At 35.1% G+C, this 16,428-nt stretch overlaps 1 protein-coding gene across 1 annotated transcript in view; it reads right to left on the bottom strand.

The window, feature by feature from the left end:
* Window positions 1-16,428, bottom strand: part of SPAG17 (sperm associated antigen 17) — a gene marked incomplete at both ends in the record, with an annotated part of 210,593 nt that overhangs the window by 80,038 nt on the left and 114,127 nt on the right. Inside the window, 2 exons of the mRNA XM_081307538.1 lie at window positions 2,044-2,183; window positions 6,233-6,405. Of these exons, the coding sequence (XP_081163664.1) occupies window positions 2,044-2,183; window positions 6,233-6,405 (313 nt within the window). The remainder of the gene's footprint in view (window positions 1-2,043; window positions 2,184-6,232; window positions 6,406-16,428) is intronic.

Here is a 16,428-nt window from a genome sequence, read left to right as displayed (position 1 = left end):
AGAGCAAAGGCCATAAATACTCAAAACTCACCTCTTCATAATATACATATTTTTTACATTTCTCTATTATCTATGATCTCAAGGTCATTTATGTCGCTGGCATCTGTCTGTATCATGAAACACTATACTGTACATGGTGTGCTACTCCATTGGGCTCAGCATTCAGTGAAGCCCTATTGGTAGCCCCTGTGGGGATATTTACACTATAGATATCAGCAAATGCTACAAATTAAGGATTGATTGATTATCTATATGGAAGAAAATGATGGAGAGAATGTAGATTAAACTTAAAAGCACGTGGTACCTGTAGCTATTATACTATAACAAGCACAAAAATTTGAGAAAATAGTCTTCTATTATTCTAAACTATTACTTGATTCACAAGAGGTTGCTTGCATCCTGTTATTAACAAATGAGTGAGATACGCCCCTTTGTTATTTCATTTTTGTCTTGTTAACCTAAATGAAGCTATTAATCAACATTCATACTGGAATTATACTTGCTTGTCATTTGTAACCGTAGGCTAGCTAAGGATACAAGAATTTAAGAAAAATCAATGAAAGTGTTCTAGAAGAATCAACTGGCTATACTGGATTTACAATAGAATATGGAATGATTTATTACTGGTAAATTGTGTGCTTTATATACAACATAACAGTAACATGTACAATAAGCTTATATATTCACAAAAAGGCACACTTTTGTTTTTCTAGAGAGTGACTGTTAAACATTTGCCAGCATACCAACATAACTGTTTTCAAAGCAGCTAGAGAGAAAAGATGCACTGTTTATAGAAGAATGTCAAATTAAATAAAAATCAATTTATTAAGAGCCACAAAGTCAGCAAGGAAAATGTGGAACAATATCTTCAAAGTGTTAACAATATCTTGTAGAAAGAAAGTCGCCCAGAATTTTATAAATGAAAACTACATTTAATGAATAGGGTCAAAATAAAGCCATTTTCCCCCAGATAAGTGAAAGCTGAGTTTAATAGAAAATGTGATATTATGATATAATAAGAAACAGATATTAGTTCTTCAATCCTGGATCTTGGTGTCAAGCTTTAAATCCCTGCGTATTTTGGGAGTGTTAGGAGCATCTTTTATTCTAATGAAGCAACTCTTGGTGAACTCTTGGATAATTTCAGGACTGGGTGGGAGCTGGTCACCAAAAAGATCAAATCCTGGTTAAAAGCTTAGAATGTTCACATCTCCTCTTTTGGCCTTCAGGGAAGAGAGATAAGCTGAAATTTGAGTTAATGATCGATCATGCGTACATGAGAAAACTTCCTTGCAAAGCCCTAAACCACAGGGCATCGGGGTCTTCTGAGCTGGTGAATATATGACCATGCCAGGAGGGTGACATACTACAGTTCCAGAAGGACAGAGCCCAAACTAAACCAAACCTAACCTATAAACAAACAAAAATCCTCAGTATATTAATGTAAATGCGCTTGCAGAGCATAGAACACACCAAAACTTCCTTATCTCAGGGGCTTATGATATAAGTCAAGGTACTTTTGAATTATTGCAAAAGCCTATATGACTTATGTAATCAAAAATTACATAAGTAATTTAGAGCTCATAAACAAATTTAGCAAAGTAGCAGGATATAAAATTAATACCCATAAATAAACTGCAGTCCTATACACCAATGAATCAGCTGAAAGAGAAACTAGGAAAACTAACCCATTCACAATAGCCTCAAAAAAAAAAAAAGATAAAATATTTGGGAATCAATAAAATAAAAATATTAAAGCAAAAAACAAACACTTTCAACAACAACAACAAAAAGAGTATACCGACTACAATCAAGGCACTGCCCTGGATTGTGATTATACAAAAATAAAGGTGACACAGATTCTCTGAAATGCTCCTCTGCTGGAGGAGACAGTGGTGGAGAGACAATCCTTTCATTCCAATTTTAATTATTTTTGAGGGTTTAGCAACAGGGATCATTTTGTATGACTTCACACTAACTCTCCACCACAGGATAATTTGGGATTGGTGATTAATTAGTGTTGCTTATCTTTGTTTAGATTACCTTGAGAGAACCTTCTAAAATGAAAGGAATCTTTTCCTTCTCTTTTTCTTTTTCCTTTTCTTTTTCCTTTTCCTTTTCTTTTTCCTTTTCCTTTTCCTTTTCTTGATCTAGTATCTCTGTTTTGCTGAGCATTTTGTTACCTATAATTAGAGAAAAAGTAAACTTTTTAGTAAATCCCTTAAATAATCATAGAAGACAAGTCTCTGGGTTGGAGGTGATCTCCAATGTCATCCAATTCAACTCTCCATTCATTCATCTCTATACTCTTTCTTGCCATCTTCAGGAAGGGACATCTGAAGTGGTACAGAAATACCTGGGTGATAGGGTTAAAGGAGGTTGCAACAGATTAGTTCAACATATGGGATCCAATAATCATAATTCATCACATCAATAGACTTAAATATAGGAATCACATGATAAAACACAAGATGAAGAAAAAGCATTTGACAAAATTCAGCATCCATGCAAGCTCAAAACATTAGAAAAACTAGGGATAGTAGGAACACACCTCAATATTGTAAAGATTATATATGCTAAACCCCAGGCCAACATCATTCTACATGGAGAAAAATTGAAAAAATTTCTTCTAAAAACTGGAAAACCCACCTGTTTTCCACTTTTTGCCCATCCCATAAAGCATTTCCTAGGCCATCACATATGCAGAAAGGAGAGAGATAAGGGGAAGAGGGCAGAAAAACCTATTCAACATAGTTCTTGAATCCCTAGCCAGAGCAATTAGACAAAAGAAAGAAATTAAAGGGATACTTATAAGAAAAGAAGAGCTCAAACTATCCCTATTTGCTGACAACATGATTCTATATTTGGAAGACACAAAAAACTCCACCAGAAAACTTCTAGAATTCATAAACAAATTTAGCAAAATAGCAGGATATAAAATTAATACCCATAAGTAAGTTGCATTCCTTTACACCAATGAATCAGCAGAAAGAAAAACCAAGAAAACTAACCCATTCACAATAGCCTCACATACACACAAAAAAAAGATAAAATACAAAATACTTGGGAATCAATCTAACAAAAGAGATGAAAGACCTCTACAATGAAAAATATAGAATACTAAAGAAAGAAATTGAAAAAGGCCTTAGAAGATGGAAAGATCTCCCATTGAAGCCAGAATTAGGCAGTCAGCATAGATAGGTAAATCAAGTCAGGGCCAATCAAGGAGGCTAATTTTGAGTGAGTCTGGGAAGTTGGAGACTGTCCCCTGAGGGACTGAAATGTTAATTCCTTCAGAGCCCTTCCTCCACCCTTACCAAGAACCTGCCCCTGCTCCAACCTGTTGCCAAGGAAACCTGTCCCAGGAATTGCCCCTCCCTACAGGGAGCTATAAGGTTGTTAATGTGTCCTTGGCTGCACCATCCTGCCCTTCCCCCTTCAGCCCACCTATTTTCCACTTTTTGGCCATCCTATAAAGCATTTCCTAGGCCTAGTCACGTATGCAAGAAAGGAGAGAGATAAGGGGAAGAGGGCAGAACAAAGAAAGCCCAGGATTTATAAAGGGCAGAACACCTCACTTGGGATACCAGGACACTAGCTATGGCCCCCTTCTCCCTCCCAGGAGAAGTCTATGTTACCCCCTTTTAAATAAACCCTGCTTTATATGCTTGCCTTGGTGTGCTTCTCTGATGTTATACTTCAATGTGTGAGGAAGCAGAACTTTTCACCGGATAACCAGCGTTATCACCATGTTCTTGGATAGAAAGAATTAATATTGTCAAAATGGCCAACTACCAAAAGTGCTATACAGATTTAATGCAATTCCTATTAAAATTCCAATGATGTTCTTCATAAAAGTAGAAAAAGCAGTCATGGAATTCATTTGGAAAGATGAGGCCCAGAATAGCCAAAGCAATCCTTAGCAAGAAAAATGATGGAAGAGGCATCACAATACCACACATTAAATCATACTACAGAACTATAATAATAAAAACAGCATGGCATTGGCACAAAAACTGACATGAAGACCAATGATACAGAATAGAATACACAGAGACATCCCCCCATAAGCATAGTTATCTCATACTAGACAAAAGCTCCATAAACATACATTGGAGTAAAGATAGCCTCTTCAACTAATGGTGCTGGGAAAAATATGTAGTAGAATGATATACAGCCTCTTTTTCTCACCCTGCACAAAACTGAACTCAAAGTGGATCAAAGACCTAAGCATTATACGAGAGACCCTGTGCCAAACAGAAGAAAAAGTAGGCCAAATTCTCCATGATGTCAAATTAAGAACTGACTTCCTCAGTAAGACTCCTAAAGCACAAGATGTAAAATCAAGAATCAATCAATGAGATGGTGTCAAACTAAAAAGCTTCCTCTCAGCAGAGGAAATAATCAAGAACTTGAAAAGAGAGCCTACAGACTGGGAGAAAATCTTTGCCACCTGCACCTCAGATAGAACATTAATCTCCAGGATATACAGAGAACTAAAAAACTTAACACCAAAAAAATCAAATATCTCAATCAATAAATGGACAAAGGAAGTGAACAGGCACTTCACAGAAGAAGAAATATGAATGATCAAAAAATATAAAAAAAGTTTGACATCACTAACAATTAGAGAAATGCAAATTAAAACTACATGAAGATTCCATCTCACTCCAGTCAGAATGGCAATTATCAAGAATATAAGTAACAGTAAGTATTGACAAGGATGTTGGGGAAAAAGTATATTCATACTTTGCTGGTGAGAATGCAAATTGGTGCAACCATGATGAAAAGTAGTATGGTGATTCCTTAGAAAACTTGGAATGGGACCACCATTTGACCCAGCTATTCTATCCCACTCCTTGGTTTATACACTAAGGACTTAAAATCAGAATACTACAGTGATGCAGCCACATCAATGTTTATAGTAGCTCAATTCATAATACCTGAGGTATGGAACCAACCTAGGTGCACTTCAACAGATGAATGGATAAAGAGAATGTATATATACACAATGGAATATTACTCAGACATAAAAAAGAATGAGATTATGACATTTGACAGTAAATGGTTGGAACTGGAGACTGTCATACTAAATGAAATAAGCCAATCCAAAAAAATCAAAGGCTGAGTGTTCTCTCTGATATGTGGATGGTAAAGCACAATAAGGGAGGAGGAGGGAAGGACAGAAGTTCACTAGATCAGACAAAGGGGAATGAAGGGAATGGAGGGATGGGAATAGGATAGACAGTAGAATGAATTGGGCATAACTGTCCTATATTCATATGTGAATACAGAACCAGTGTAACTCCACACCATGTACCACCACAAGAAAGGGATCCTAATTAGAATAAGTTACACACCAGGTATGTATGTCAAAATGCACTCTACTCTCATGTATATCTTAAAAGAACAAATAAAAAATTTTTAAAAAGAAGTTACAACTTTTTTGAAAATTATATAGCATTTTTTTTGCTTCTTTGTGAGAAATAATTCTCAACTTTGGCTCTCATAAATAATTAATACTTTTAATAGGAAGTTCATTTTTTTTGCACAAATTCAATGAAATATCTTTATTTTTCAGATGAACTGCCCTCTGGTATTGTTTTTTATTTATTGTCTTTCTGAAATTGAACTTCATTCGTCTGTCACCCTCCTCTCTACCCACCATGGAAATTAACAAAAACAAATGATATGCATTGATCCAGGATCCTGTCAGGTCCTTGCCACAGCCTCCAAGAACCTCCCTTCTTTCTATCTCTCCAGGAAGTCTTGGGATTCTTATTGTTGTTTTAAGGAGGGTGTGATGTAATCTCACCGTTGGAATCCATGATTATTCTAATAGAGACCCCCTGCTTGTGAATTTGCTTCGTATATTGTCAATAGATTCAGATAGCTTAACCCACAATTCTTACCAGTAAAGACATTTGGCATTGCCCTAACATCTAACATTTGATCTGCACCACAGATTTGATTAAAAGAGTTTAATCTTCCACATTTGACAGGAAGTGGAGTGAATACAGACAAATATTCCATTATCTCACTCAGGAGATAGATACCCCAGTGTCTCATCATATCTGGAATGTAGTTATTCTATTTATTAGAGATAGTGATGAGTCATAGGAATTTTGAGGGCAAGTCTTTTTAATCTTGAAATATTTAGTCTTGATTAAACTAGGACATAGAAGGAAATCTTTGGAGTTTATTCCAGATATGAAATAAACTAGTTACTTACTTTTAGATTTTTTGGAGGTAGGAATTTTACTGGCAGACATTATGGCAGAAGATTTCAATTCTATTTCAGCCTTGGTCTTATTGATTTCCTCAGCCATTTTAAATTCCTGATATATAACTTCTTCTTTTGTGATCCAATCTTGAATGGATTTTGCAACAAGTTCCAAGTAATTCCTAAACAGGCAAAGAAGAGCAGATGGCAAGTGAATTATTATTAAAGTCAATCAATACTTGAGGTACTGACAATATAAATGAACTTTTCAAAAATGAACTGATGCTAAACTATCCAAGTGACAGTTACATTGGAGTTGGACATAACTCTAGATGTATTTTCTTCAAAGTGGTCAAATACAAATATCCAGCGAGCAGATGAAAAATGCCCAACTTCATTCACAAAGACACGTAAATTTAAAAATGAAGTCTTTTCACCCAAGGGTTAAGGAGTTTCATAACACCAAGAGTTGATGGCAGTTCAGAGAAGCTGTCACTCTCAAATCTGTTGATTGGAGAGTAATCTAGTATAATGCTTTTTTTTTTTAAAGAACTTCAATAGCACATTGGACTCTCTTAATTGACCACCAGCTGATCAACTCCCTGGGTTAACTAAAATGTTCTAGCCCTAGCCTTGGAAGTTTGAACATGGTAAGTGCTCTTCCCTAAGTGTACATTTATGCCCCTCCCATCAGCAAATTATTGCATACCAAGAGTCTGCCATTTTTGTTCTCAAATCCATTCATGTTATTTGTATTGATTAGTGTGCACATTTTTAAATTGAATATTAAATACACTTATAACATATGAATGTCCAAAGAGGGTTGTTTCTGAGGAAATAAGTTGAAATGTTTAGGTATGACAATAAAGATTAACTATTACTTTAGTGAAGCCTAAAGTTTTGAAAAGATGAAGATAGGTGCATCATACATTCAGCTCACTGCACGATATTCTTTAAATCTTGCTCCTTTTGAAATAAGTAAAGTAAACATTGTAGACTATGAATTATGGGTACTCAACATCTTCACTTTCAAGGTAATACATTTCTGAAGCTCAACATGTCCCCAAATGAATTCCTGATGAAATTCAACTCCAAATTGCTGCATCAAAGTTCTTTGGTATTTTATCTGATGGAAAGTCTATACTTCCAGGTAAGCAGGTCAAATACCCTAAAGTTATCCCTAAAGCTTTTTATTTTTATTTTAATATTCATTTTCCAATTTGTTAAGGAAATGAAAATGATTTTTAAAAATAATTCAAAAATAATACTTTAAAAATAATATTTGGTAATATCTATTTATAATGTGTTTAAAATCTGATCTTGTCCCACACTCTTCATCTAGTTTATTACTGTCTATGGTTAGGATGGCTGCAATAGCCTACAGCTAGTCTCCCAGCTACTGCACTGGGCCCTTGAAATTCATTCTCAAGTTAGCAAATAGAGTGAACTTTTTAAATTCTTAAATCATGTCTTTCTTCTGCTCAGGATCTTGAAATGAATATTTTAAATAAAAATCAGAATTCTTGCAAGTGATCCTCAAGGAGGAAACATAGCCTTATGAGGAAAGCAAAACTAGTTTTCAAATAAGAGAACAAAATGAAGAATGAGCACGCCATGCTTCAGGAAGACTACCACCCAAAGATGCTTTCTGAATGAATTACTCACAAATGCATTCCAATTGCATTAAAAGAAACAACAGAAAGAAAATATTGCATGTAAGCCAAAGGGTCAAAAACAAAGCAGTTTGATTTACAGTAAAGTGTAAATAACCATGTTATTTATTTTCAATTCAGAATCTTTACAATTGGAAACAAAGAATTTAAATTTGAATTTTAAAGAAATTTATCCATTCACTTTTATTTTTATTGTTAATATGTTTGGTTTTAAAATGGGACAAAGGGGGTTTATTGGAAGTGAACCATACTGTATGTTAACATTTTTAATATTTTTATGAAATAATATTAATACTAATATTGGCTCCAGATAGGACATAAAGTGTTTAAATATGTATTTTGAAAAGGTGTATATAATTACTAGAAAGATATATATAGAATGCATGACTTTTAAAAGCAACACTAAGAATGAAAAAAGAAAATTGAATCTAGCTGGGTATATGCCTGTAATCTCAGTGGCTCTGGAGGCTGAGGCAGGAGGATTGCAAGTTCAAAGCCAGCCTCAGTGACTTAGGGGGCCCTAAGCAACTGTCTCTAAATAAAATACAAAAAAAGGTCTGGGGATATGGCTCAGTGGTTGAGTGCCCCTAGGTTCAATCCCTGGTACAAAAAAAAAAAAAAAAAAAAAAAAGGAAATTCTAATGTTTCTAAAATAAAAACATTTATAAGATTAAATGATAAGTAAAACCAACATATTATCAATAAAAATAGATGAAATTCTTTAAAATCCAATATCTTTAAAATTTAATATTAATTATTATTAAGCTCCTTTAAAAGATGACTTTCAGGGTGATTAACAGCACAAGCTGCTCTTTAAAAGAAATGTACCCACAGGGGGAAAAATGATGCAGAAAGATGCAAGGGGGCAGATGGCTGACTAAGAAAACAGAAGCCTGGGTCTCTGGTGACTTTTGTGAGCAGCTATCTACCATCTCTGAGGCACTGTCCAAGCACAGATTTCTTCCTACAGGAGAAAAATAATCCCTTTATTATTTTAAGTGTTAGAGTCAATTTTCCCTTAATATCATGAAATGCAAGTACATGGAAAAGGACTGGGAAACTTATACCAGCAAATTCTTACATAATGAGAGACTGCCCAACAATATTAACATCAAACATGGTTAAATGCAAAGTGAGAAACATTAAGGAGAAAACAGAGGGACATTTTATCATGTTGCTAAGAGTCACAATCCATTAAGGAAGATATGTCTAAAAACACAGATTCAAAAATGAATACACACACACACAAAGACACGCACACACTCTTATTCTCTCTCTCTCTCTCTCTCTCTCTCTCTCTCTCTCTCTCTCTCTCTCTCTCTCTCTCTTTCTCTCTGGCATATAGAACCAAAAGAAAGGAGAATAGATAAATCTATAATTTAAAAAAAGGTATTAATACATCCCTTTTAGAAATGGGTATTTATCATACACTGTTTAACTTTAAGCTCGAAATAAACTGGAAACAATATGTTATTCATAATTCCCAAGAAAAATAGAAATTACTCAAGTCAATTGAAGAATTAGAAAACCTGAAGATTATCTTTAGAAGAATTGAAAGGTTTTAGGAAGACCCTTTGCAATACCATCTCTCTCCTTTGACTGGGTCATTCAGCCTAAGGAGCCAGTCACTGGCTCTAAAAGGTTTTCCATCCTTCTCAGAACAGATAATGTGCTATACTACATAAAGAATTATGTGTGCAAATAAGGGTTAGCAATATGTCTGGGCTTATCTTGTGAAGAGCTGGCAACAGTGCCTTGGAAAACGGTCTTGTAGTCCAACTTCTGAGAGTATTGCTTTTCTTTTTTTAAAACTATGGAGTTAAGACAAATTTGGAGTGTCTTGACTGCCTTGTGTTCTGTGAAACTCCATAACTGTGGATTGGCAGCTCAGTAAGGCAGCTGTCTTGGTGGGAAACAGAGGCTGCAGCATGTCTCTGTGGATGGGCCCAGACAGTACCTTGTCATTCATCTTCCACAGCTATACACAACCAGTGTGGGAGAAAGAAGGTATGTGCAGGGTGGCTGCTGACCTGCTGGGGAGATGAGATGCGGGTTCTGCTTTACATCCTGCTCACTATTCTTTTATAAAGCTAAGTAAACATGGGATTAGATTAAAGGCTATTGCATTGTAAGAGTGTGGTTGGGAATTTGTATGCATTCACATACACACACAAGAAAAAGATCTGTGAAAACCCATGAATTATTACCAGTTTATGCCATAAGGCATAAGATGGGTATAACTCTAAGTGATATTTGAGAAGATGAAAAATACTGAGAGATAAATTATGGAATATGTCTTACCAAATAGATAACTGAAAGATTGAAAATTTTATTGATGTAAGTAATCTACTTCAATAAGTTATAGAGCACAGGTAATTTTCTTATTTAATTTATGGTAACACAAAGCAGGATATAGTTAAAAATTTTATTTATAACGTGAGGAGTGGGAAAAGGAGTGGCAAAGTGGGAAAGGATGTATGTACCAATTTGAACTCTAAGGAAATGCAAATCAAAACTACACTGAGATCTCATCTTACACTTGTCAGAATGGCAGTCATCAAGAACTCAAACAATTATAAATGCTGGAGAGTATGTGGAGAAAAAGGAACTTGTACACTGTTGGTGGGATTGTGAATTAGTACAACCTCTATGGAATTTGGTAGGGAGGTTCCTCAAAGACTAGGCATGGAACCACCATATGACCCAGCTATACCACTCCTCAGTATTTATACTGAAGAATGATAAAGTCATCACCCTACAGAGGTACATGCATAACCATGTCGATAGCAGCACGATTCACAATAGCCGGACAATGGAAACAGCCTAGGTGTCCATCAGCAGACGAATAAAGAAAATGGGGTCCACACCCACACACATAGGATGGAGTTTTATTCAGCTGTAAATAAAAGTGAAGTTATGCCATTTGCAGGAAATGGATGAAACTTGAGAATATATTCAGAAGGTGAGGTGTCCTATATTTTCTCTCATATGTGGAAGCTAAAGAGCAAATAGGAAAAGAAAGATGGTGGGATGGGTTGTTGGTGGAGGTGGATCTCAGGAAAATGAAAGGGAGGTCAGTAGAGGAAAGAGACCAGGGGGTGGGAGGGGGGCAGGGAGCTGGAAAGGGCTGGGGAGTAATACTGGCCAAATTGTATTGTTATATTGTGTGCAGGTACAAAGTGGAACAGCAAATCCCTCCACAAATGGAATGCAGTAACAAAAATATGGAAAAACAGTTAAACACTAGGGGTTTGATTTTTCTGGGTACTCTAGTTTTTGTTTCTGTTGTCAATTGTATCTTTTTTTTTTCCTTTTTCAAATATTATAATTTCTAACAATTTCTTATAAAGCCCCAAAATTAAGAAATATGGTCTCAAGGTAATTTCTCTCATTGTTTCATAATTTCAACTGTCAAAAATAACTTTTCATTTCTTTCTCTTTGGTTCTTATGCTTTTGAATTACTTTCATCAGTTTGTTGTTCTGATTTAGACTTTCATGAAGTGTTGTTTAGAATAGGTGACAGAGGTCTCTTCTGCCTTGTTTATGAGTTTACAAAGCATACTTCCAACATTTCTCAGGCAGAATGATGAGAAATTTACCTCTCAACAGCCTCAAAGGCATGCAAAAAGCATTGGTATAATTTTCTTCAACGTGCTTGAGAGAAGAATTTCACTTGTCGATCAAGAACTATGTACCAAACAAAATTGCCTTTCATAAACAGGTCAAAATGCAGACATTTTTGTTAAACAAAACCCTGATTTTTATCATCAAAAATTTTCACTGTAGGAATTTTAAAAGCCCTGACTTCAGGAAGAAGAGGAAATAAAATGGTAAATGTGTTAATTTATGCAAACATTGATTGTAAAAACAAAACAAAACAAAAAACCTCTGAAGTCCTAGACTACAGTAATATAAAATTTGGAATAAGGATACTGTATATGAAATTAAAGCATTCTATAGTGCATATACTATTTAGATGGATGGTAAAGACATTGACTTTAGATTTTGTTATGTTAAAAATGCACGCTTGTCTACTTTTGGTTTTGTTGTGTTTTAAGCCTCAAATCCAAGAAATAGTTACACTACCCATGTCAAGGTGTTGTATTTAAGTCTTCAATTCATTTGAGTTGATTTTTACATATGGTGAAAGTCAGATGGGAATCTCATTTACTTTTTCTTTTTTTTTTTGATACCAGAGATTGAATACAGGGGTGCTCAACTACTGAGGCACATCCCCAGAACTTTTTATGTTTTTTTTTATTTTGAAACAGAGTCTTCCTAAGTTGCTTAGAGCCTCACTAAGATGCTGAGGCTGGCTTTGAACTTTCAATCCTCCCACCTCATCCTCCTAAGTGGCTGGAATTATAGGCTCATTTACCTTTTTTTTTGGTGGGGAGGGGTACTAGGGATTAAGCTCAGTGGCACTCAACCACTGAGCCACATCCCCAGCCCAATTTTGTATTTTATCTAGAGACAGGGTCTCAATGAGTTGCTTAGTGCCTTGCTTTTGCTGAGTCTGGCTTTGAACTCACAATCTCCTGCCTCAGTTTTCCAAGATGCTGGGATTTCAGGTGTGCACACGGTGCTCAGCTAGGCTCATTTACTTTTCTAAATTTATTTTTTTAACTGACAAAATTATGTATATCATGTACAACATTGTTTTGAGATATCTATACATTATGAAATGACTAAATTCAGCTAATCAGTAAATGCACTATTTCACATACTTAATATGTTTTTGTGGTGAAACTCTCTTTTTAATTGATTTTATTTTTTAAATACATGACAGCGGAATGCATTCTTATCGCACATATAGAGCACAATTTTTCATGTCTTTGTATATAAAGTATGTTCACGCCAATTCATGTCTTTATACATGTACTTTGTATGTTTTTGCATTACAATTCTTATTAGATAATACCACAATTTTTCATATCTCTGTTTGTATATAAAGTACTTTGAGGGCTGAGGTTGTGGCTCAGCGGTAGAGCACTTGCCTCGCATGTGTGAGACCCTGGGTTCAATCCTCAACACCACATAAAAAAATAAATAAATAAACAAAATAAAAATATTGTGCCTATGTATAACTAAAAAAAATAAATAAAAAGTAGGTTAACACCAATTCGTGTCTTCATACATGTACTTTGGATAATGATGTCCATCACATTCCACCATCCTTGCTAATCCCCTGCCTCCTCCCTTTCCCTCTCTCCCCCCTCTTTTCTATCTAGAATTCAACTATTCCTCCCATGTTCCCCCCTCCATACCCCACTATGAGTCAGCCTCCTTATATCAGAGAAAACATTCAGCATTTTTTTTGGAAATTGGCTAACTTCACTTAGCATTATCTTCTCCAATGCCATCCATTTACTTGCAAATGCCATGATTTTATCCTCTTTTTTTGCTGAGTAAAATTCCATTGTGTATATATACCACATTTTTAAAAATTCATTCATCCACTGAAGGGCATCTAGATTGGCTTCAGAGTTTAGCTATTGTGAATTGTGCTACTATAAACATTGATATGGTTGTGTCCCTGTAGTATGCTGTTTTTAAGTCCTTTGGGTATAGTCCGAAGAGAGGGACAGCTGGGTCAAATGGTGGTTCCTTTCCCAGATTTCCAAGGAATCTCCATACTGCTTTCCATATTGGCCGTACCAATTTGCAGTCTCACCAGCAATGTATGAGTGTACCTTTTCCCCCACATCCTCACCAACACTTATTGTTTCTTCATAATAGCTTCTATTCTGACAGGAATGAGATGATATCTTACAGTAGTTTTGATTGGCATTTCTCTGATTGCTAGAGATGATGAGTTTTTTAATATATTTGTTGATTGATTGTAGATCCTCTTCTGAGAAGTGTCTGTTCAGGTCCTTGGCCCATTTGTTGATTGTGTTATTTGTTTTTTTGGTGTTTAGCTTTTTGAGTTCTTTATATATCCTAGAGATTAGTGCTCTGATGTGTGAGGGGTAAAGATTTGCTCCCAGGATGTAGGCTCTATGTTCACCTCACAGATTGTTTCTTTTGCTGTGAAAAAATTTTTAGTTTGATTCCATCCCATTTATTGATTCTTGTTTTTAATTCTTTTGTATAGGAGTCATATTAAGGAAGTTGGGGCCTAATCCCACATGATAAAGATTAGGGCCTAGTTTTTCTTATATTAGATGCAGAGTCTCTGGTTTAATTCCTAGGTCCTTGATCCACTCTGAGTTGAGTTTTTTGCATGGTGAGAGATACGGATTTAACTTCATTTTGTTGCATATGGATTTCCAGTTTTCCCAGCACCATTTGTTGAAAATGCTGTCTTTTCTCCAGTGCATATTTTTGTCTAATATAAGATAATTGTAATTTTATGGGTTAGTCTCTGTGTCCTCTCTTCTGTACCATTGGTCTCCCGGTCTGTTTTGGTGCCAATACCATGCTGTTTATGTTACTATTGCTCTGTAGTATAGTTTAAGGTCTTGTATAATGATGCCACCTGCTTCACTCTTCCTGCTAAGGATTGCGTTAGCTATTCTGGGTCTCTTATTTTTCCAGATGAATTTCATGATTGCTTTTTCTATTTCAATGTGGATTGCCATTGGGATTTTGATTGGAATTGCATTGAATCTGTACAGTGCTTTTGGTAGTATGGTCATTTTGATAATATTAATTCTGCCTATCCAAGAGCAAGGTAGATCTTTTCATCTTCTAAGGTCTTCTTTGATTTCTCTCTTCAGGGTTCTGTAGTTTTTATTGTATAGATCTTTCATTTCTTTTGATAAGTTGATTCCCAAGTATCTTATTTTTTTAGGCTATTGTGATTGGGGTAGTTTTCCTCATTTCCTTCTCAGAGGCTTTGCCACTGATATACAGAAATACCTTTGATTTATGGGAAATCAATAACAAAATAAAAATAAAAATTTCTCCATCACCTGGAGACTAAACAATGTGGTGAAACTCTTACAATGAAGAATTCAATTTTGTTCTTTTGCCGATGAATACTCAGATTTCTCAACATCAATTTTTTGAAGAGATTATCTTTTCACCATTTTATGTTCTTGACACCCTTTTTTTCAGTTCTATTAATATCTGTGAGCCCTAATATAACATTAACAACTTTCAATTGCTATATTCTTTTAATGAATTGATCCCTTTATAATTACAGAGTATCCTTTTTTTTATCTCTTATGTAAGTTTTTTACTTAAACTCTATTTTGTCTGATAAAAGTACAGACACCTCTTCTCTCTTTTAGCTATCACTTGAATGGAATGTTTATTTCCATCCTTTTGCTATCAGCTAGGTATGCTCTAGGTCAAAGTGAGTCTCTTTCAAGCAGAATATGGTCGGCTCTTGCTTTTATTTTCCATCCTTCTATCCACTTTACACTTTAATCTTTTAATTGAATAATTCAATCCATTTACAATTAAAACAATTATTGACAGGTAATTACCAGCAAGAGCTGGTAATATTCCTGCAAATCTTGAAAATACCTTTGTTACTCCTATCTTGGTGCCTTCAGTCTAGGATTAGTAATTAAATATCTCCCTAGGCCTAGGGGGTTTTTATCTGCAAGTTGTACCAAACACCAAAATAAACAATGTCTTAATCTTCCACAAATTCTTTCAGAAAATAAAAAAGTAGAAAAAAAAAGGGAGACCATTCTGCAGTTAATTTTCGAGTATTCTATAATCTCAATACTAAAACTAGACAAGAACATTTACAGAAGGAAAAATCACAGCTGAAAGTTGTCCATGAATATAGATGGAAATATCCCCAAAAATGTATTATCAAAACAAATTCAATAATTTATATAAAAGATAACATAATAGGCAGATTTGGTTTACCCCAGGAAGGCAAGTTTTATTCAACCTTCCTTAGAATATTTCTTAATAAAATTTAGCCATTTCACAGATTAAAAGAAAAATATGAATACCTATGTTGATGCAGAAATTTCATTTATTTGATATTACTTAATTAATTTATATTAACCAGTATTGAAAAAAATAATAAAATGCCTTTGTTATTACTGAGGAGAGAGCAGAATTTTAAGAGAGTAAAGAAAAGAAATAAATAGAAACTTGGAATTAAAAAGTGATTCTCTAGGACTGGGGTTGTGGCTCAGTGGCAGAGCGCTTGCCTGGCACATGTGAGCACTGGGTTCAATCCTCAGCACCACATAAAAATAAATAAACAAAATAAAGATATTGTGTCCATGTATATCTAAAAATATTTTTAAAAAAAGAAAAGAAAAGAAAGTGATTCACTAGTTGGGTGCAGTGGCGCATGCCTGTAATCCCAGCAGCTCAGGAGGCTGAGACAGGAGGTTCGCTAATTCAAAGCCATCCTCAGCAGCTGTGAGGTGCTAAGCAACTCAGTGAGACCCTGTTTCTAAATAAAGTACAAAATAAGGCTGGGGATGTGGCTCAGTTGGTTGAGTGCCATTGAGTTCAATCCCTGGTATTACCCCTCCTCCCCCAAAAAGTGTTTCACTGAATCCTTGATTGCCATTTGCTGGAAGCCCAACTGGTTGCTTTGGTGGACATTC

The sequence above is a fragment of the Spermophilus citellus genome, assembly GCF_964194105.1.
Source record: "Spermophilus citellus genome assembly, chromosome: 9".
In the NCBI taxonomy this organism is placed as follows: domain Eukaryota; kingdom Metazoa; phylum Chordata; class Mammalia; order Rodentia; family Sciuridae; genus Spermophilus; species Spermophilus citellus.
This window is presented reverse-complemented; position numbering and strand designations above follow the sequence as displayed.